The 16,833-nt window shown below is 39.3% G+C and overlaps 1 protein-coding gene across 1 annotated transcript in view; it reads right to left on the minus strand.

The window, feature by feature from the left end:
- The window catches only part of LOC114371524, a gene marked incomplete at its 3' end in the record, with an annotated part of 31,993 nt that extends 19,294 nt beyond the window's left edge, over nucleotides 1–12,699 (minus strand). Inside the window, exons 1-6 of the mRNA XM_028328939.1 lie at nucleotides 12,310–12,699; nucleotides 11,167–12,021; nucleotides 10,709–10,857; nucleotides 9,923–10,150; nucleotides 4,996–5,140; nucleotides 4,768–4,890 (exon numbers count right to left, since the gene is read on the minus strand). Of these exons, the coding sequence (XP_028184740.1) occupies nucleotides 4,768–4,890; nucleotides 4,996–5,140; nucleotides 9,923–10,150; nucleotides 10,709–10,857; nucleotides 11,167–12,021; nucleotides 12,310–12,699 (1,890 nt within the window). The remainder of the gene's footprint in view (nucleotides 1–4,767; nucleotides 4,891–4,995; nucleotides 5,141–9,922; nucleotides 10,151–10,708; nucleotides 10,858–11,166; nucleotides 12,022–12,309) is intronic.
- Nucleotides 12,700–16,833: the final 4,134 nt, after the last annotated feature.

The following is a 16,833-nucleotide window of genomic DNA, read 5'->3' on the forward strand; positions in this document are numbered from 1 at the left end:
ACGGTAGTGGATGCGTTTTTGTTTGGTGTTGCCTTAAAAATTTACAATGTAGGTCGGCTAGGTTTTTTCATTCGAGCTTAACCGAATTTGTGTTTCGGCTGACACCGGCATGTTTTCATTTGCTTGGCAAGGAAAACATTAGCCAACCTCGGCAAAAAAACAAGATTCACCGATACTGATCAAAATACATGCTAGCCGACGTCGGCGAGGAAAGATGACCGGTCGAGGTTTAAAAAAGAAGCATCACCGGATGACGCCGATCGAACATTTCCTAATAGACATCATCCAAATATTATTCAGGGATTGAATAGAAAATACAATAGCCAACATCGGTTGTTTTAAAGCTGTGACTAATATTTTTCAGCCAACATTGCGCAATTTTTTTTTACAAACGCTAGCGGATAATATTTTTTTACGGTAGAGGATGCTGTTTTATTCGGTCATGCCTTAAAAATTTACAATGTAGGTCGACTAGGTTTTTTCGTTCGAGCTCAACCGAATTTGTATTTCAGCCAACACCGGCATGTTTTCATTTGCTTGGCAAGGAAAACATTAGCCAACCTCGGCAAACAAACATGATTCACCGATACTGATCGAAAAACATGCTAGCCGACGTCGGCCAGGAAAGGTGACTGATCCAGGTTTAAAAAAGAAGCATCACCGGATGACTCCGATCGAACATTTCCTAATAGACATCAGCCAAATATTATTCAGGGATTGAATAGAAAATACAATAGCTGAAATCGGTAGTTAAAATGTTGTGACTGTTATTTTTCAGCCGAGATTGTGCAATTTTTTTAACAAACGCAGGCCGATAATATTCTTTTACGGTAGGGGATGCTTTTTTGTTCGGTGTTGCCATAAAAATTTACAATATAGGTCGGCTAGGTTTTTTCGCTTGTGCTTAACCGAAGTTGTGTTTCGGCCGACACAGGCATGTTTTCATTTACTCGGCAAGGAAAACATTAGCCCACCTCGGAAAAAATGCTAGTCGCCGTCGGCCAGGAAAGATGACCGATCGAGGTTTAAAGAAGTATCACCAGATGACGCCGACCGAACATTTCCTAATAGACATCATCCAAATATTATTCAGGGATTGAATAGAAAATACAATAGCAGACATCGGTCGTTGTAAAGTCGCGACTGATATTTTTCAGCCGTCATTGCGCAATTTTTTTACAAAAGCTGGCGGATAATATTTTTTTACGATAGAGGATGCTTTTTTGTTCGGTGTTGCGGTAAAAATTTACAATGTAGGTCGGTTAGGATTTTGCGTTCGAGGTCAACCGAAGTTTTGTTTCCACCGACACCAGCATGTTTTCATTTGCTTGGCAAGCAAAACATTAGCACACCTCGAAAAAAAAAATTTGATTCACTGATACTGATCGAAATAAATGCTAGCCGATGTTGGTCAGGAAAGATGACTGATCGAGGTTTAAAAAAGAAGCATCACCGGATCACGCCGATCGAACGTTTCCTAATAGACATCAGCCAAATATTATACAGGGATTGAATCGAAAACTCAATAGTCGACATCGGTAGTTAAAAAGCCCCGACTGCTATTTGACAGTTGACATTGCGCAAGCTTTTTTACAAACGCCGGCCGATAATATTTCTTTACGGTAAAGAAAGTTTTGTTGTTGGTGTCGCCTATAAAATTTTCAACGTATGTCGGCTATGTTTTTCATGCTAGCTCAACCGAAGTTGTGTTTCGGCCGACACAGGCTTGTTTCGATTTACTCGGCAAGGAAATCATTGGCCCACCTCGAAAAAAACATGATTCACCGATACGTATAAAAAAAAATGCTAGCCGACGTCGTCCAGGAAAGATGACCGATCGAGGTTCAAAAAAGAAGCATCACCGGATGACGTCGATCGAAAATTACCTAATAGTCATCTTGCAATTATTAAACAGGGATTGAATAGAAAATAATATACCCGACATTGGTCGTTGTAAAGCCGCGACTAATAGTTTTTCAGCTGACATTGCGCAAGTTTTATTTACAAACGCTGGCGTATAATATTTTTTTACAGTAGAGGATGCATTTTTGTTTGGTGTTGCAGTAAAAATTTACAATGTAGGTCGGCTAGGTTTTTCGTTTTAGCTCAACTGAAGTTGTGTTTCGGCCAACACCGGCATGTTTTCATTTCCTCGGCTAGGAAAACATTAGCCCACCTCGGAAAAAAACATGATTCACCGATACGTATCGAAAAAACTGATAGCAGACGTCGGCTAGGAAAGATGACCGATCAAGGATAAAAAAAGAAGCATCACCGGATGACGCCGATCGAACATTTCCTAATAGACATCGTCCAAATATTATTCAGGGATTGAATATAAAATACAAAAGCTGACATCGGTCGTTGTAATGCCGCGACTGATATTTTTCAGCCGACATTGCACTATTTTTTTTACAAACACTGGCCGATAATATTTTTTTGCAGTAGAGCATGCTTTTTTGTTCGGTTTTGCCATATAAATTTATAATGTAGGTCGCCTAGGTTTTTTCGTTCGAGCTCAACCGAAGTTGTGTTTCGGCCAACACCGGCATGTTTTCATTTGCTCGGAAAGGAAAACATTAGCCCACCTCGGAAAAAAAACATGATTTACCGATACGTATTGAAAAAAATGCTAGCCGACGTCGGCCAGGAAAGATGACCAATCGAGGTTTAAAAAAGAAGCATCACCGGATGACGTTGATCAAACATTTCCTAATAGATATGATCCAAATATTATTCACGGATTGAAAAGAAAATACAATAGTCGACATCGGTCTTTGTAAAGCCACGATTGATATTTTTTTCAGGCGACATTGCTCAATTTTATTTACAAACGCTGACCGATAATATTTTTTTACGATAGAGCATGATTTTTTGTTCAGTGTTGCCGTAAAAATTAACAATGTAGGTCGGCTAGGTTTTTTCGTTTGAGCTCAACCGAAGTTGTGTTTCGGCCGACACCGACATGTTTTCTTTTGCTCGGAAAGGAAAACATTAGCCCACCTCGAAAGAAAAACATGATTCACCGATACGTATTGAAAAAAATGCTAGCAGACGTCGGCTAGGAAAGATGACAGATCAAGGATTAAAAATGAAGCATAAGCGGATGATGCCGATCGAACATTTCCTAATAGACATCATCCAAATATTATTCAGGGATTGAATAGAAAATACAATAGCTGGCATTGGTCGTTGTAAAGCCGCGACTGATATTTTTCAGTCGACATTGCGCAATTTTTTTTACAAATGCTGGCCTATATATTTTTTTGCAGTAGAGCATGCTTTTTTGTTCGGTTTTGCCATAAATATTTATAATGTAGGTCGGCCAGGTTTTTTCGTTCGAGCTCAACCGAAGTTGTGTTTCGGCCGACACCGGGATGTTTTCATTTGCTCGGAAAGGAAAACATTAGCCCACCTCGAAGAAAAAAACATGATTTACCAATACGCATTGAAAAAAATGCTAGCCGACGGCGGCCAGGAAAGATGACCGATCGAGGTTTAAAAAAGAAGCATCACCGGATGACGCCGATCAAATATTTCCTAATAGATATCATCCAAATATTATTCATGGATTGAATAGAAAATACAATAGCAGAGATCGGTCGTTGTAAAGTCACGACTGATATTTTTCAGCCGACATTGCGCAATTTTTTTAACAAACGCTGGCCAATAATATTTTTTTACGATAGAGGACGCTTTTTTGTTCGGTGTTGCGGTAAAAATTTACAATGTAGGTCGGATAGGTTTTTGCGTTCGAGCACAACCGAAGTTTTGTTTCCACCGACACCGGCATGTTTTCATTTGCTTGGCGAGGAAAACATTAGCCAACCTCGGAAAAAAAATTTTGATTCATCGATATTGATCGAAAAAAAATGCTAGCCGACATCGGTCAGGAAAGATGATCGATCGAGGTTTAAAAAAGAAGCATCACCGAATGATGCCGATCGAACATTTCCTAATAGATATCATCCAAATATTATTCAAGTATTGAAAAGAAAATACAATAGCCGACATCGGTCGTGGTAAAGCCACGACTGATATTTTTCAGCCGACATTGCGCAATTTTTTAACAAATGCTGGCCGATAATATTTTTTTACGGTAGAGGATGTGATGAGGACATGACAAAGAGCAAGGGCAAGGATCCACTTGAAGGACTTGGAGGACGTATGACAAGGGCTAGAGCAAGGAATGCCAAGGAAGCTCTTCAAGAAGTGTTATCCATACTATTTGAATACAAGCCCAAGTTTCAAGGAGAAAAGTCCAAGGTTGTGAGTTGTATCATGGCCCAAATGGAGGAGGACTAAATGGCACCACTTTGTCTCAATTTTAGAGTGTTTAATTTGTCTAAATAATGGTCCAATCCTTGCAATGTTGGCTGACCAAAAATATGTTTTGGGTTAATCAACTAAAATGGCTTTAGTTAGGTTTAGTTCAAGTTGTAATAAGGGCCCAATTGGCAACCTAGGCATCAGCCTTTTTTGGGAGACCAAATGGTAGCTGACTCTGCCTCTAGGCCTTCTTCTTTCTCCACGTGGGCCTTCAATCATCATCAATGGCAACTATACAAATGACCAGCGTTGTCTCTATGACGTGTTGGGCCTGTTAAGTCTGCCTCTGGTCATGGGCCCTTCAAGTGCTTCATGGTCCTTGTCCTTAGTTGTGTCCTCATCACTCCCTCCTTCTTGAAAAGGATTTGTCCTCAAATCCAAGGCTCCTCCATCTGCATCAAAAAGAGATAGATAAGACACATTGAAAGTGGCACTTACATTATACTCACTAGGCAAGTCAATCCTGTAGGCATTGTCGTGGATCTTCTCCAACACTTGGAATGGTCCGTCTCCTCTAGGTTGAAGCTTGGACTTCCTATGTTCTGGGAACCTCTCCTGCCTCTGGTGTACCCAAACCCAATCACCTGGTTCAAGCACAACTTTCTCTCTTCTTTTGTTGGCTTGCCTTGCATAGCTTGCATTTTTCTTTTCTATTTGAGCCTTCACTTGCTTAGGCAGCTTCTTCACATACTCAGCTTTAGCCTGTGCGTCCTTATGCTTAAACATAGCAATGTTAGGCATAGGCAACAAATCAAGAGGAGTCAAAGGATTAAATCCATACACTATCTCAAATGGTGAACAATTAGTTGTGCTATTGACAGCCCGATTATAAGCAAACTCAACATGAGGCAAACATGCTTCCCTAGATTTAAGATTTTTCTTTAAAAAAGTCCTTGATGAGAATCCTGAAATTGGCCAAATACAGGCTAAAGGCCCAAGTGGAGAAGGGCGAAGGCCCAAGTGGAGAAGGATAAAGCCCCCGAGTGGAGAAGGATGAAGGCCCAGAGGCAGAGACACTTTCAAGACTATTAATTGTTGCTGAAGTCCCAGATTAATTTGAAGGCCCAAGTTAAATATGTTTTTTAGTTATAATTTTTATTTATTGTAATTTTGGCCCAAACTATTTAGAAGGCCCATGTCTATTTTTATCTTTTTGTTCAGATACACTATAAGTATTGGTTTTTGTTTTGAATAAAAAAAACTTTTGGCATTTTGATCAAATTTGGTGAGAGTTTCTCTCCAGGTTCCTTGTTGAACCAATTATCAGACTTATCAAGGTAATCCTTGTGGCGTCTACCCTGACTTATCTTCCTTCACTGGAAGTGGCGTCTACCCAGACTTATCTTCCTTCACCGGAAGTGGCGTCTACCCTGACTTATCTTCCTTCACCGGAAGTGGCGTCATCCAAACCTTCGTAGCCTGTATCAAACGATCCGCTCCTACTCAGGTTCACATCATCTGGTATCAGAGCTTCGGCTCTTGATACAGGTTCTATCTTATCCTATTATTTTTTTTTGGTAATTTGTCCTTGTTTCGCTCTTGTTTGCGTCTTGTTGCGTTCTTGTTTGTGTCTTTGTTTCGTTCTTGTTCTTGTTCTTGTCACGTTTTTGTTCTTGTTCTTGTTTCTTGTGTCTTTCAGACTTTGTGTAAAAAAAAAAGAAATCTGTTTGAGTTTTATTTCAAGTTAAAAAAAAAGTTGCAGAAATTTGAAAAAAAAAAGAGAAGAAAACAAGAGAAAAAAAAAAGAAAAGAAAGTGGGGTGTTTGATCTTTGAACACGAAATTGAGGAAGTTAGAGGCTTTTTTTTGGCAGAAAATCGTGTACCAAATCCCCTTATCTAGATTCTCCTTTGAATTTTGAGCGTTTTGATATATGGTGGGCCTCAAACGGACAACCGTAGCAAAAGTTATGAGCATTTGAAGTTTACTGGTCATATCTGTTATCTTATCTGTTATCCTATCTAATATCTTATCTATTATCCTATCTAATATCTTATTTTTTATCCTATCTATCTTATCTATTATCCTATCTAATATCTTATCTGTTATCCTAGCTAATATCCAATCTAATATCTTATTCGTTATCATATTTGTTACCCAAATTAAAGCTAATCTGTTATCCAAATCCAATCTAATATATTATTATCCAAATCAAGTCCAAGCTGTTATCCCAAATCAAATCTATCTGTGATCATTATATTGTCTTTCCTTTTATTTTATATTACCTTGTGTGTCTAATTTGGTCCATCCAGGAACTTAAGAGGAAACACAAGTGGTAAAAGGCAAGAGTGAAAACATCACACAAAAGCCTATATTGAGAACATCAAACACGAGTGAACTACCATCAAAGAGAGAAACACGTGAGTAGAGTGTGGTGAGGTTCAGAATTTTTTTTAAAAAAATTATTGAAAAATTCTTTGTTCCTTAATCATGGCAGGAGCTAGTGACAATGGTGGTGTATATCATCAACTGGACGGATTTCAGCGCTTGTTACTGGACGCGATGACTACACAAATGCAACGTTTGTTGAACCGTAATAATGAAGTGCTCTACAGGCGAATAGAACGACTAGAGCACCAAATGAATCCAAATGCTGGGAGACCTTATGGTGGCAACAGAAGGGTCAATGATGGATCGAACCGAATAGAGGGGCAAGACAAAATTGAGGGAGTAAAACTCAATGTATCCTCTTTTAAAGGTAGGAGTGACCCAAACGCCTACGTTGACTGGGAGATGAAGATTCAACATGCATTCTCATGCAATGATTATCCTGACGAGCAGAAGGTGAAGTTAGCAGCAGCTACATTCTCAAACTATGCCCTTGTTTGGTGGAAGAAAAATCAAAGAGAGATGAAGAGAGAAGAAGGGCGGGAGATAGATACATGGACTGAGATGAGAAGGGTTATGCGAAAGAGGTATGTTCCAACTAGCTACAGTAGAACCATGCGACAGAAACTCCAGAGGTTATCCCAAGGAAGTTTGACTGTTGAGGACAAGGAGATGGAGATGGCACTAGTGAGGGCCAACATTGAAGAGGACACCAAAGCAATGCATGATGGCTTCACCAACAAGATTTCTTTCCAGCACCATGACCAGAAAATTATTCATAAACCCCTATCCCTTAGAGAAGTGTGTGATAACCAAATCAGAAGGAGAGAAAAGAGAGAACAAGAGAGAGACAATAGTGAGGCATCACAGAGGAATAGAAAAGGAAGAGTGATACACTTGAGAGATGGAGTGATACACAAGAGAGAGAGTGTGATAATTCTAATCAGTTTACTATTTATGTTTCTCCTAGTGTTCAACCCTTATTGCAGGAATTTAAAGATGTCTTTCCCAAGGAGATTCCTCATGGACTGCCACCTTCAAGAAGCATAGAACATCAAGTTGATCTCCTTCTAGAAGCTTCATTGCCTAACAAGCCAACTTACAACAGCAAGCCCCAAGAGACTCGGCATAAGGATGCACAGGTCAAAGTTGAGTATGTGAAAAGATTGTATGACCAAGTGAAGGTGCAAATTGCAAAGAAGAATGAAAGTTATACTAAGCAAGCCAACAAGAAAAGGAAGGAAGTGGTACTTGAACCTGGTGATGATCCTGGACATTTGAGGGCAAATGTTTTCCAAGAAGGAGGGAATGATGAGAATCATGAAATTGGCCAAATACAGGCTAAAGGCCCAAGTGGAGAAGGGCGAAGGCCCAAGTGGAGAAGGATAAAGCCCCCGAGTGGAGAAGGATGAAGGCCCAAGTGGAGAAGGATGAAGGCCCAGAGGCAGAGACACTATCAAGACTATTAATTGTTGCTGAAGGCCCAGATTAATTTGAAGGCCCAAGTTAAATATGTTTTTTAGTTATAATTTTTATTTATTGTAATTTTGGCCCAAACTATTTAGTAGGAGTGGATCGTTTGATACAGGCTACGAAGGTTTGGATGACGCCACTTCCAGTGAAGGAAGATAAGTCAGGGTAGGCGCCACATCCGATGAAGGAAGATAAGTTCGGGTAGACGCCACTTCCGGTGAAGGAAGATAAGTCAGGGTAGACGCCACAAGGATTACCAAATTTTATTAAAATGCCAAAAGTTTTCTTCATTGAAAATAAAAACCAATACTTATAGTGTATCTGAACAAAAAGATAAAAATAGACATGGGCCTTCTAAATAGTTTGGGCCGAAATTACAATAAATAAAAATTATAACTAAAAAACATATTTAACTTGGGCCTTCAAATTAATCTGGGCCTTCAGCAACAATTAATAGTCTTGATAGTGTCTCTGCCTCTGGGCCTTCATCCTTCTCCACTTAGGCCTTCATCCTTCTCCACTCGGGGGCTTTATCCTTCTCCACTTGGGCCTTCGCCCTTCTCCACTTGGGCCTTTAGCCTATATTTGGCCAATTTCAGGATTCTCATCAGTCCTAAGCAGTGTACCTAAAGTCTTATTGACTACCTCATTTTGACCATCAGTTTGTGGGTGGCAAGTAGTAGAAAACAACAATTTAGTACCAATCTTACCCCACAAAGTCCTCCAAAAGTGACTAAGGAATTTTGCATCCCTATCACTGACATTGCTCCTCGGTAATCCATGAAGCCGCACTATTTCTTTGAAAAACAAATCAGCCACATGACAAGCATCATCCACTTTCTTGCAAGGGATGAAGTGTGCCATGACAAGCATCATCCACTTTTATGCAAGGGATGAAGTGTGTCATCTTAGAAAACCTGTCAACAACAACAAACACAGAATCCTTTCCATTCTTGGTTTTGGGCAGCCCCAAAACAAAGTCCATAGATATGTCAGTCCAAGGATATTCAGGAACAGGCAAAGGAGTATACAATCCATGACGTTTAACCTTAGATTTAGCTTGTTTACACACAATGCAATGACCATAAAACTTATGCACATCACGCCTCATATGAGGCCAAAAGGAATGCTCTTGCAGAATTTCCAGGGTCTTTTCAATCCCAAAGTGTCCCATCAACCCCCCCTCATGTGATTCACTCACAAGCAACTCTCTAATGGAACACTTAGGCACACACAATTTATTTGCTTTAAACAAGAATCCATTATGCCTATAGTAACCATTTTCAGAAAACTTTTCACATGCAGCAAAAATTTCAGCAAAGTCCACATCATTCACATACATGTCTTTCAAAGACTCGAGACCAAACAGTTTAGTTTCAAGCATAGCAAGTAAAGCATGTCTCCTAGACAGCGCATCAGCCACTACATTCCCTTTCCCTTTTTTATGTTTGATGACATATGAAAATTGCTCTAAAAACTCTACCCACTTAGCATGCCTCTTATTAAGCTTTCCTTGGCCTTTTAAGTATTTTAAGGACTCGTGATCACTATGGATGACAAACTCTTTGGGTAATAAGTAATGCTGCCAAGTTTGTAAAGCTCTAACCAAAGCATACAATTCCTTATCATAAGTTGAATAGTTAAGGGCAGCGGCTCCTAACTTTTCACTAAAATAAGCTATCGGATGTCCCTCTTGCAACAAAACAGCCCCAATACCCACATTTGACGCATCACACTCAATTTCAAATGATTTTTCAAAATTAGGCATAGCAAGAATGGGTGCATTAGTTAACCTATGTTTGAGGGCAGCAAAGGCCTCTTCTTGTTTCTTACCCCATTTGAAACCCACATTCTTCTTAACAATTTCAGTTAGAGGTGCAGCCAATGTACTAAAATCCTTAACAAATCTCCTATAGAAACTTGCTAAACCATGAAATGCCCTCACCTTACTCAGGGTCTTAGGTGTTGGCCATTCTTGGATGGCCTTAACCTTTTCCACATCCACTTGTACTCCCTCAGCACTAACAACAAAACCCAGAAACACCACATGATCAGTATAAAAGGAGCACTTTTCTAGGTTGGCATACAATTTTTCTTTCCTAAGCACACTTAAAACAGATTGCAAATGTTCAGCATGCAAATCAAGACTAGTGCTATAGATAAGAATATCATCAAAGTACACCACCACAAATTTCCCAATAAATTCCCTTAAAACATGGTTCATCAATCTCATGAAAGTACTAGGTGCATTAGTCAAACCAAATGGCATAACCATCCACTCATACAAACCATATTTTGTTTTAAAGGCAGTTTTCCATTCATCTCCCTCTCTAATTCTTATCTGATTATAGCCACTTTTCAAATCAATTTTGGAAAACACACATGCACCATATAGTTCATCAAGAAGATAATCTAACCTAGGAATCGGATGCCTATACTTGATGGTGATGTTGTTTATGGCTCTACAATCAGAACACATCCTCCATGAGCCGTCCTTCTTGGGTACTAGAATGACAAGTACAGCGCACGGACTCATACTATCTCTCACCCAACCTTTGCTCAGGAGTTTGGACACTTGCCTTTCGATCTCCTTAGTTTCTTGTGGGTTGCTCCTATAAGCTGGCCGATTGGGAAAGGACGCTCCTGGAATGAGATCAATGAGATGCTCAATTCCCCTCAATGGTGGTAAACCATCTGGTACACTTGCTGGAAACACATCATCAAAATTCTGCAAAAGAGACTGAATACTAGAAAGCAATTTAAATTCATCAATTGGGTTAGCATGCAACATCTGACGTTGAGAAAACAATAAATAGAGGGGTTGTCTCGCACAAAGCACCCTCCTTACCTCCCTTTTTGTTGCTAAACAAAGCTATTTGCCCTCAAGTGTTTCACTTTTTTTGTTTTCTCTCTTTTCCTTCTCAAGTGTTTCACTCTTTTTCTTTCCTCTCTTTTCCTTCTCAAGTGTTTCACTCTTTTTCCTCTCAAGTGTCTCACTCTTTTTCTTTTCTCTCATTTTTATCTGATCCTCACAAACCTCTTTAGGAGATAACGGTTTGAGAACAATTTTCTTGTCAGCTTGCTTGAAAGATATTTTGTTGGTGAAGCCATCATGCACTGCCTGGGTATCATACTGCCACGGTCTTCCTAACAGCACATGGGTCGCTTCCATTGGGACCACATCACACAGCACCCTATCATTATATCTCCCAATGGTGAGACACACCTCAACCTGTTGAGTCACTTTTACCTCTTCATCTTCACTAAGCCACTGAAGTTTGTATGGTCTAGGATGGGGCTTAGTTTCCAAATTCAGTTTGGTCACTAATGTGGAACTTGCAACATTGGTACAACTTCCTCCATCAACAATTAAAGAGCACATCTTACCATTAATTACACACCTGGTGTGGAAAATATTTTCTCTTTGATTGTCATCCAGTGGCTGCATTTGATTTCCCAACAGCCTTCTCACCATCAACATATCACCCTGCATAGCTTCCTCCTCATACTCTTCTTCTTCCACTTCCTCTTCATTGATTTCAGACTCACTAGTGATTTCTCCATCAGCCTTCATGATCATGGTCCTCTTGGTTGGAGATTCAGAAGCAATATGTCCTTTGCCTAAGCACTTGAAACATTTTATGTTTCTGGTTCCAGTATTGGATGAGGAAGTGGAGGTGTTATGTTTGCTTCCACCTACACTGGACGCTGCTGACTGTCCATGCGGGGATGTGGCTGCAAGGCGGAACGAATTACCTCCCTCCTTCTTGGATCCGTTGGTCCAGTTCTGGTTGTAAGTATTGGGTGAGTTCCTCCTTGTTGCACTTTTTCTTTTAATTTGCTGTTCAACCCGGAGCGCCCTATGTAACAAGTCATCCAACGCCACATACTCCTATAATTCAACATCTTTGATTTCAGGGTTTAGACCATTCAGGAAATGAGCCATTGTGTCTTCGGAGTCCTCTTCGATGTTGGCCCTCACTAACGCCATTTCCATCTCTTTATAATATTCTTCCACGGTTAAATTCCCCTAGGACAGCCCTTGGAGTTTCTGTCGCATGGTTCTGTTATAGCTAGTGGGCACATACCTTTTTCTCATCACCCTTTTCATCTAAGTCCATGTATCTAGCTCTCGTCGTTCCTCTCTTAGTATTTCTCTCTGGTATTTATGCCACCAAACAAGGGCATAGTCGGAGAATTCAGCTGCTGCTAGCTTGACTTTCTGCTCACCAGTGTATTCATTGCAGGCAAATACATGCTCAATCTTCATTTCCCAGTCCAGGTAGGCATCTGGATCACTTCTGCCTTTGAAGGGAGGAACATTGAGCTTTACTCCCTCAACCCGGTTCTGCCTCGGTCCGTCATTACCGCCATTGTTACCTCTATTCCCATCTATATTTCGTCTAGCATTCTGATTGGCTTGGTTCTCCAAAACTTCTAGTCGTCCATAGACCTCCTCATTGGTACGGTCCAGCAAACGTTGCATCTGTGCATTCATCGCATCCAGTAACAGACGTTGAGCTCCGTCCAACTGATGATACTCATCACCACCACCACCTACTACAGCCATAATTCAACAGGAAAAAAAATGTGCAATAAAAATTATTAAGGGTTTCAGGACCTCACACACTCTACTCACGTGTTTAACTCTTAGATGGTAGTACACTCGTGTTTGATGCTCTCAATAGGCTTTTGTGTAATGTATTCCCTCTTGCCTTTTACCACTCGTGTTTCCTCTTAAGTGGATGGAGCAAATTAGACACACAAGGTAATATAAAATAAAAGGAAAGACAATGATGTGAACCTGAGTAGGAGCGGATCGTTTGATACAAGCTACGAAGGTTTGGATGACGCCACTTCCGGTGAAGGAAGATAAGTCAGGGTAGACGCCACTTCCGGTGAATGAAGATAAGTCAGGGTAGACGCCACTTCCGGTGAAGGAAGATAAGTCTGGGTAGACGCCACAAGGATTACCTTGATAAGTCTGATAATTGGTTCAACAAGGAACCTGGAGAGAAACTCTCACCAAATTTTATCAAAATGCCAAAATTTTTTTTATTCAAAACAAAAACCAATACTTATAGTGTAGCTGGACAAAAAGATAAAAATAGACATGGGCCTTCTAAATAGTTTGGGCCAAAATTACAATAAAAATAAATTATAACTAAAAACTTATTTAACTTGGGCCTTCAAATTAGTTTAGGCCTTCAGCAACAATTAATAGTCTTGATAGTGTCTCTGCCTCTGGGCCTTCATCCTTCTCCACTCGGGGGCTTTGTCCTTCTCCACTTAGGCCTTCGTCCTTCTCCACTTGGGCCTTTAGCCTGTATTTGGCCAGTTTCATGATTCTTATCATTCCCTCCTTCTTGGAAAACATTTGTCCTCAAATGTCCAGGATCATCACCGGGTTCAAGTACCACTTCCTTCCTTTTCTTGTTGGCTTGCTTGGCATACCTTTCATTCTTCTTTGCAATTTGCACCTTCACTTGGTCATACAATCTTTTCTCATACTCAACTTTGACCTGTGCATCCTTATGTTGAGTCTCTTGGGGCTTGCTGTTGTAAGTTGGCTTGTAAGGCAATGAAGCTTCTAGAAGGAGATCAACTTGATGTTCTATGCTTCTTGAAGGTGGCAGTCCATGAGGAATCTCCTTAGGAAAGACATATTTAAATTCCTGCAATAAGGGTTGAACACTAGGAGAAACATAAATAGTTAACTGATTAGAATTATCACTCTCTCTCTCTCTCTTGTGTATCACTCTTTTCCTCGGGTGTATCACTCTTCTTTTTCATATTCCTTTGTGGTGCCTCACTATTTTCTTTCTCTTGTTCTCTCTTTTCTCTCATTCTGATTTGGTCATCACACACTTTTCTAGGGGATAGAGGTTTAAGAGTAAACGAGGAAGATTTGGCTATTCGTCTGTAGGGCTCTTCTTTGTTACGGTTCAACAAACGTTGCATTTGTGTAGTCCACGCGTCCAGAAATAAGCGCTGAGATTCGTCCAGTTGATGATATACACCACCATTGTCACCAGCTCTTGCCATGATTAAGGAACAAAGAATTTTGCAGTAAATTAAAAAAAAAAATTCAGGACCTCACCACACTCTACTCACGTGTTTCTCTCTTTGATGGTAGTTCACTCGTGTTTGATGCTCTCAATATAGGCTTTTGTGTAATGTATTCCCTCTTGCCTTTTACCACTCGTGTTCCCTCTTAAGTTCCTAGATGGACCGAATTAGACACACAAGGTAATATAAAATAAAAGGAAAGACAATATAATTATCAGAGTAACAGATTTGATTTGGGATAACAACTTGGACTTGATTTGGATAGCAGATTGGATTTGATTTGGATAAAAAAAAATTGATTTGATTTGATTTGGATAATAGATCAGATTTGGATAACAAATTAGATTTAATTTGGATAACAGATATGATAACAAATAAGATAACAGATAGGATAACAGATAAGATAACGGATATGACAAGTAAACTTCAAATGCTCATAACTTTTGCTACGGTTGTCTGTTTGAGGCCCACTATGTATCAAAACGCTCAAAATTCAGAGGAGAATCTAGATAAGGGGATTTGTTCCACGATTTTTTTTTAAACACCTCTAAATGCCTCAATTTCGTGTTCAAAGATCAAATACACACTTTTTTTTTTCAAAATTTTTGCATCTTTTTTTTTTACACAAAGTGTGAAAGACACAAGAAACAAGAACAAGAACAAGAACGAAACAAGATGTAAACAAGAACGTAAATAACAGAACACAAGACGCAAACAAGAACGAAACAAGATGTAAACAAAAACGCAAATAACAGAACACAAGACGCAAACAAGAACGAAACAAGATGTAAACAAAAACGCAAATAACAGAACACAAGACGCAAAAAAGAACGAAACAAGATGTAAACAAAAACACAAATAACAGAACAAGGACAAAACACGAACCTGGACAAATTACAAAGAAAAATAATAGGATAGGATAGAACCTGTATCAAGAGCCGAAGCTCTGATACCAGATGATGTGAACCTGAGTAGGAGCAGATCGTTTGATACAGGCTACGAAGGTTTGGATGACGCCACTTCCGGTGAAGGAAGATAAGTCAGGGTAGACGCCACTTCCGGTGAAGGAAGATAAGTCTGGGTAGACGCCACAAGGATTACCTTGATAAGTCTGATAATTGGTTCAACAAGGAACCCGGAGAGAAACTCTCACCAAATTTTATCAAAATGCCAAAAGTTTTTTTATTCAAAACAAAAACCAATACTTATAGTGTAGCTGGACAAAAAGATAAAAATAGACATGGACCTTCTAAATAGTTTGGGCCAAAATTACAATAAAAATAAATTATAACTAAAAACTTATTTAACTTGGGCCTTCAAATTAGTTTAGGCCTTCAGCAACAATTAATAGTCTTGATAGTGTCTCTGCCTCTGGGCCTTCATCCTTCTCCACTTGAGCCTTCATCCTTCTCCACTCGGGGGCTTTGTCCTTCTCCACTTAGGCCTTCGTCCTTCTCCACTTGGGCCTTTAGCCTGTATTTGGCCAGTTTCATGATTCTCATCAGACAATATAATGATCACAGACAGATTTGATTTGGGATAACAACTTGGACTTGATTTGGATAATAATATATTAGATTGGATTTGGATAACAGATTAGCTTTAATTTGGGTAATAGATATGATAACAAATAAGATATTAGATAGGATAATAGATAAGATATTAGATAGGATAACAGATAAGATATTAGATAGGATAACAGATATGACAACAGATAGGACAAGTAAACTTCAAATGCTCATAACTTTTGCTACGGTTGTCCGTTTGAGGCCCACTATGTATCAAATCGCTTAGAATTCAGAGAATCTAGATAAGGAGATTTGATCCACGATTTTCTTTCCAAAAAAACACCTCTAAATGCCTCAATTCTGTGTTCAAAGATCAAACACTCAAATCTCTTCCAAACTTTTTTTTTGCAAATGTTTTCTGTTTCTTTTTTTTTTCTGTCTTTCTTTCTTTTGCAACTGTTTTCTATTTCTCTTTTTTTTTTCGTTTTTTTTCAGACGTCCAGCGATTAGAATTCGTTCAATAGACAATCATCATTAGGCAAATTTGGCAATTTAGCAATTCGGCAATTAGGCAATTTTCACCCAAATAGAATTTGAATAGGCTGAAACAAGAGTTATGAACAGAAGACAGAATACAATACGACAGGCACAAACAGAACTCAAACAGATTTTTTTTTTTACACAAAGTTTGAAAGACACAAGAAACAAGAACAAGAACAAGAAACAAGAACAAAAAACGTGACAAGAACAAGAACAAGAACAAGAACGAAACAAAGACACAAACAAGAAAACAAATAACAGAACAAGGAGAAAACACGAACCTGGAAAAGTTATAAAGAAAAAAAAATAGGATAGGATAGAACCTGTATCAAGAGCCGAAGCTCTGATACCAGATGATGTGAACCTGAGTAGGAGCGGATCGTTTGATACAGGCTACGGAGATTTGGATGATGCCACTTCCTGTGAAGGAAGATAAGTTAGGATAGACGCCACAAGGATTACCTTGATAAGTCTGAGATTGGTTCAACAAGGAACTCAAAGAGAAACTCTCACCAAATTTTATCAAATGCCAAAAGTTCCTTTATTGAAAACAAAAACCAATACTTATAGTGTATTTGAACAAAAAG

The sequence above is a fragment of the Glycine soja genome, chromosome 10 (assembly GCF_004193775.1).
Source record: "Glycine soja cultivar W05 chromosome 10, ASM419377v2, whole genome shotgun sequence".
In the NCBI taxonomy this organism is placed as follows: Eukaryota; Viridiplantae; Streptophyta; class Magnoliopsida; order Fabales; family Fabaceae; genus Glycine; species Glycine soja.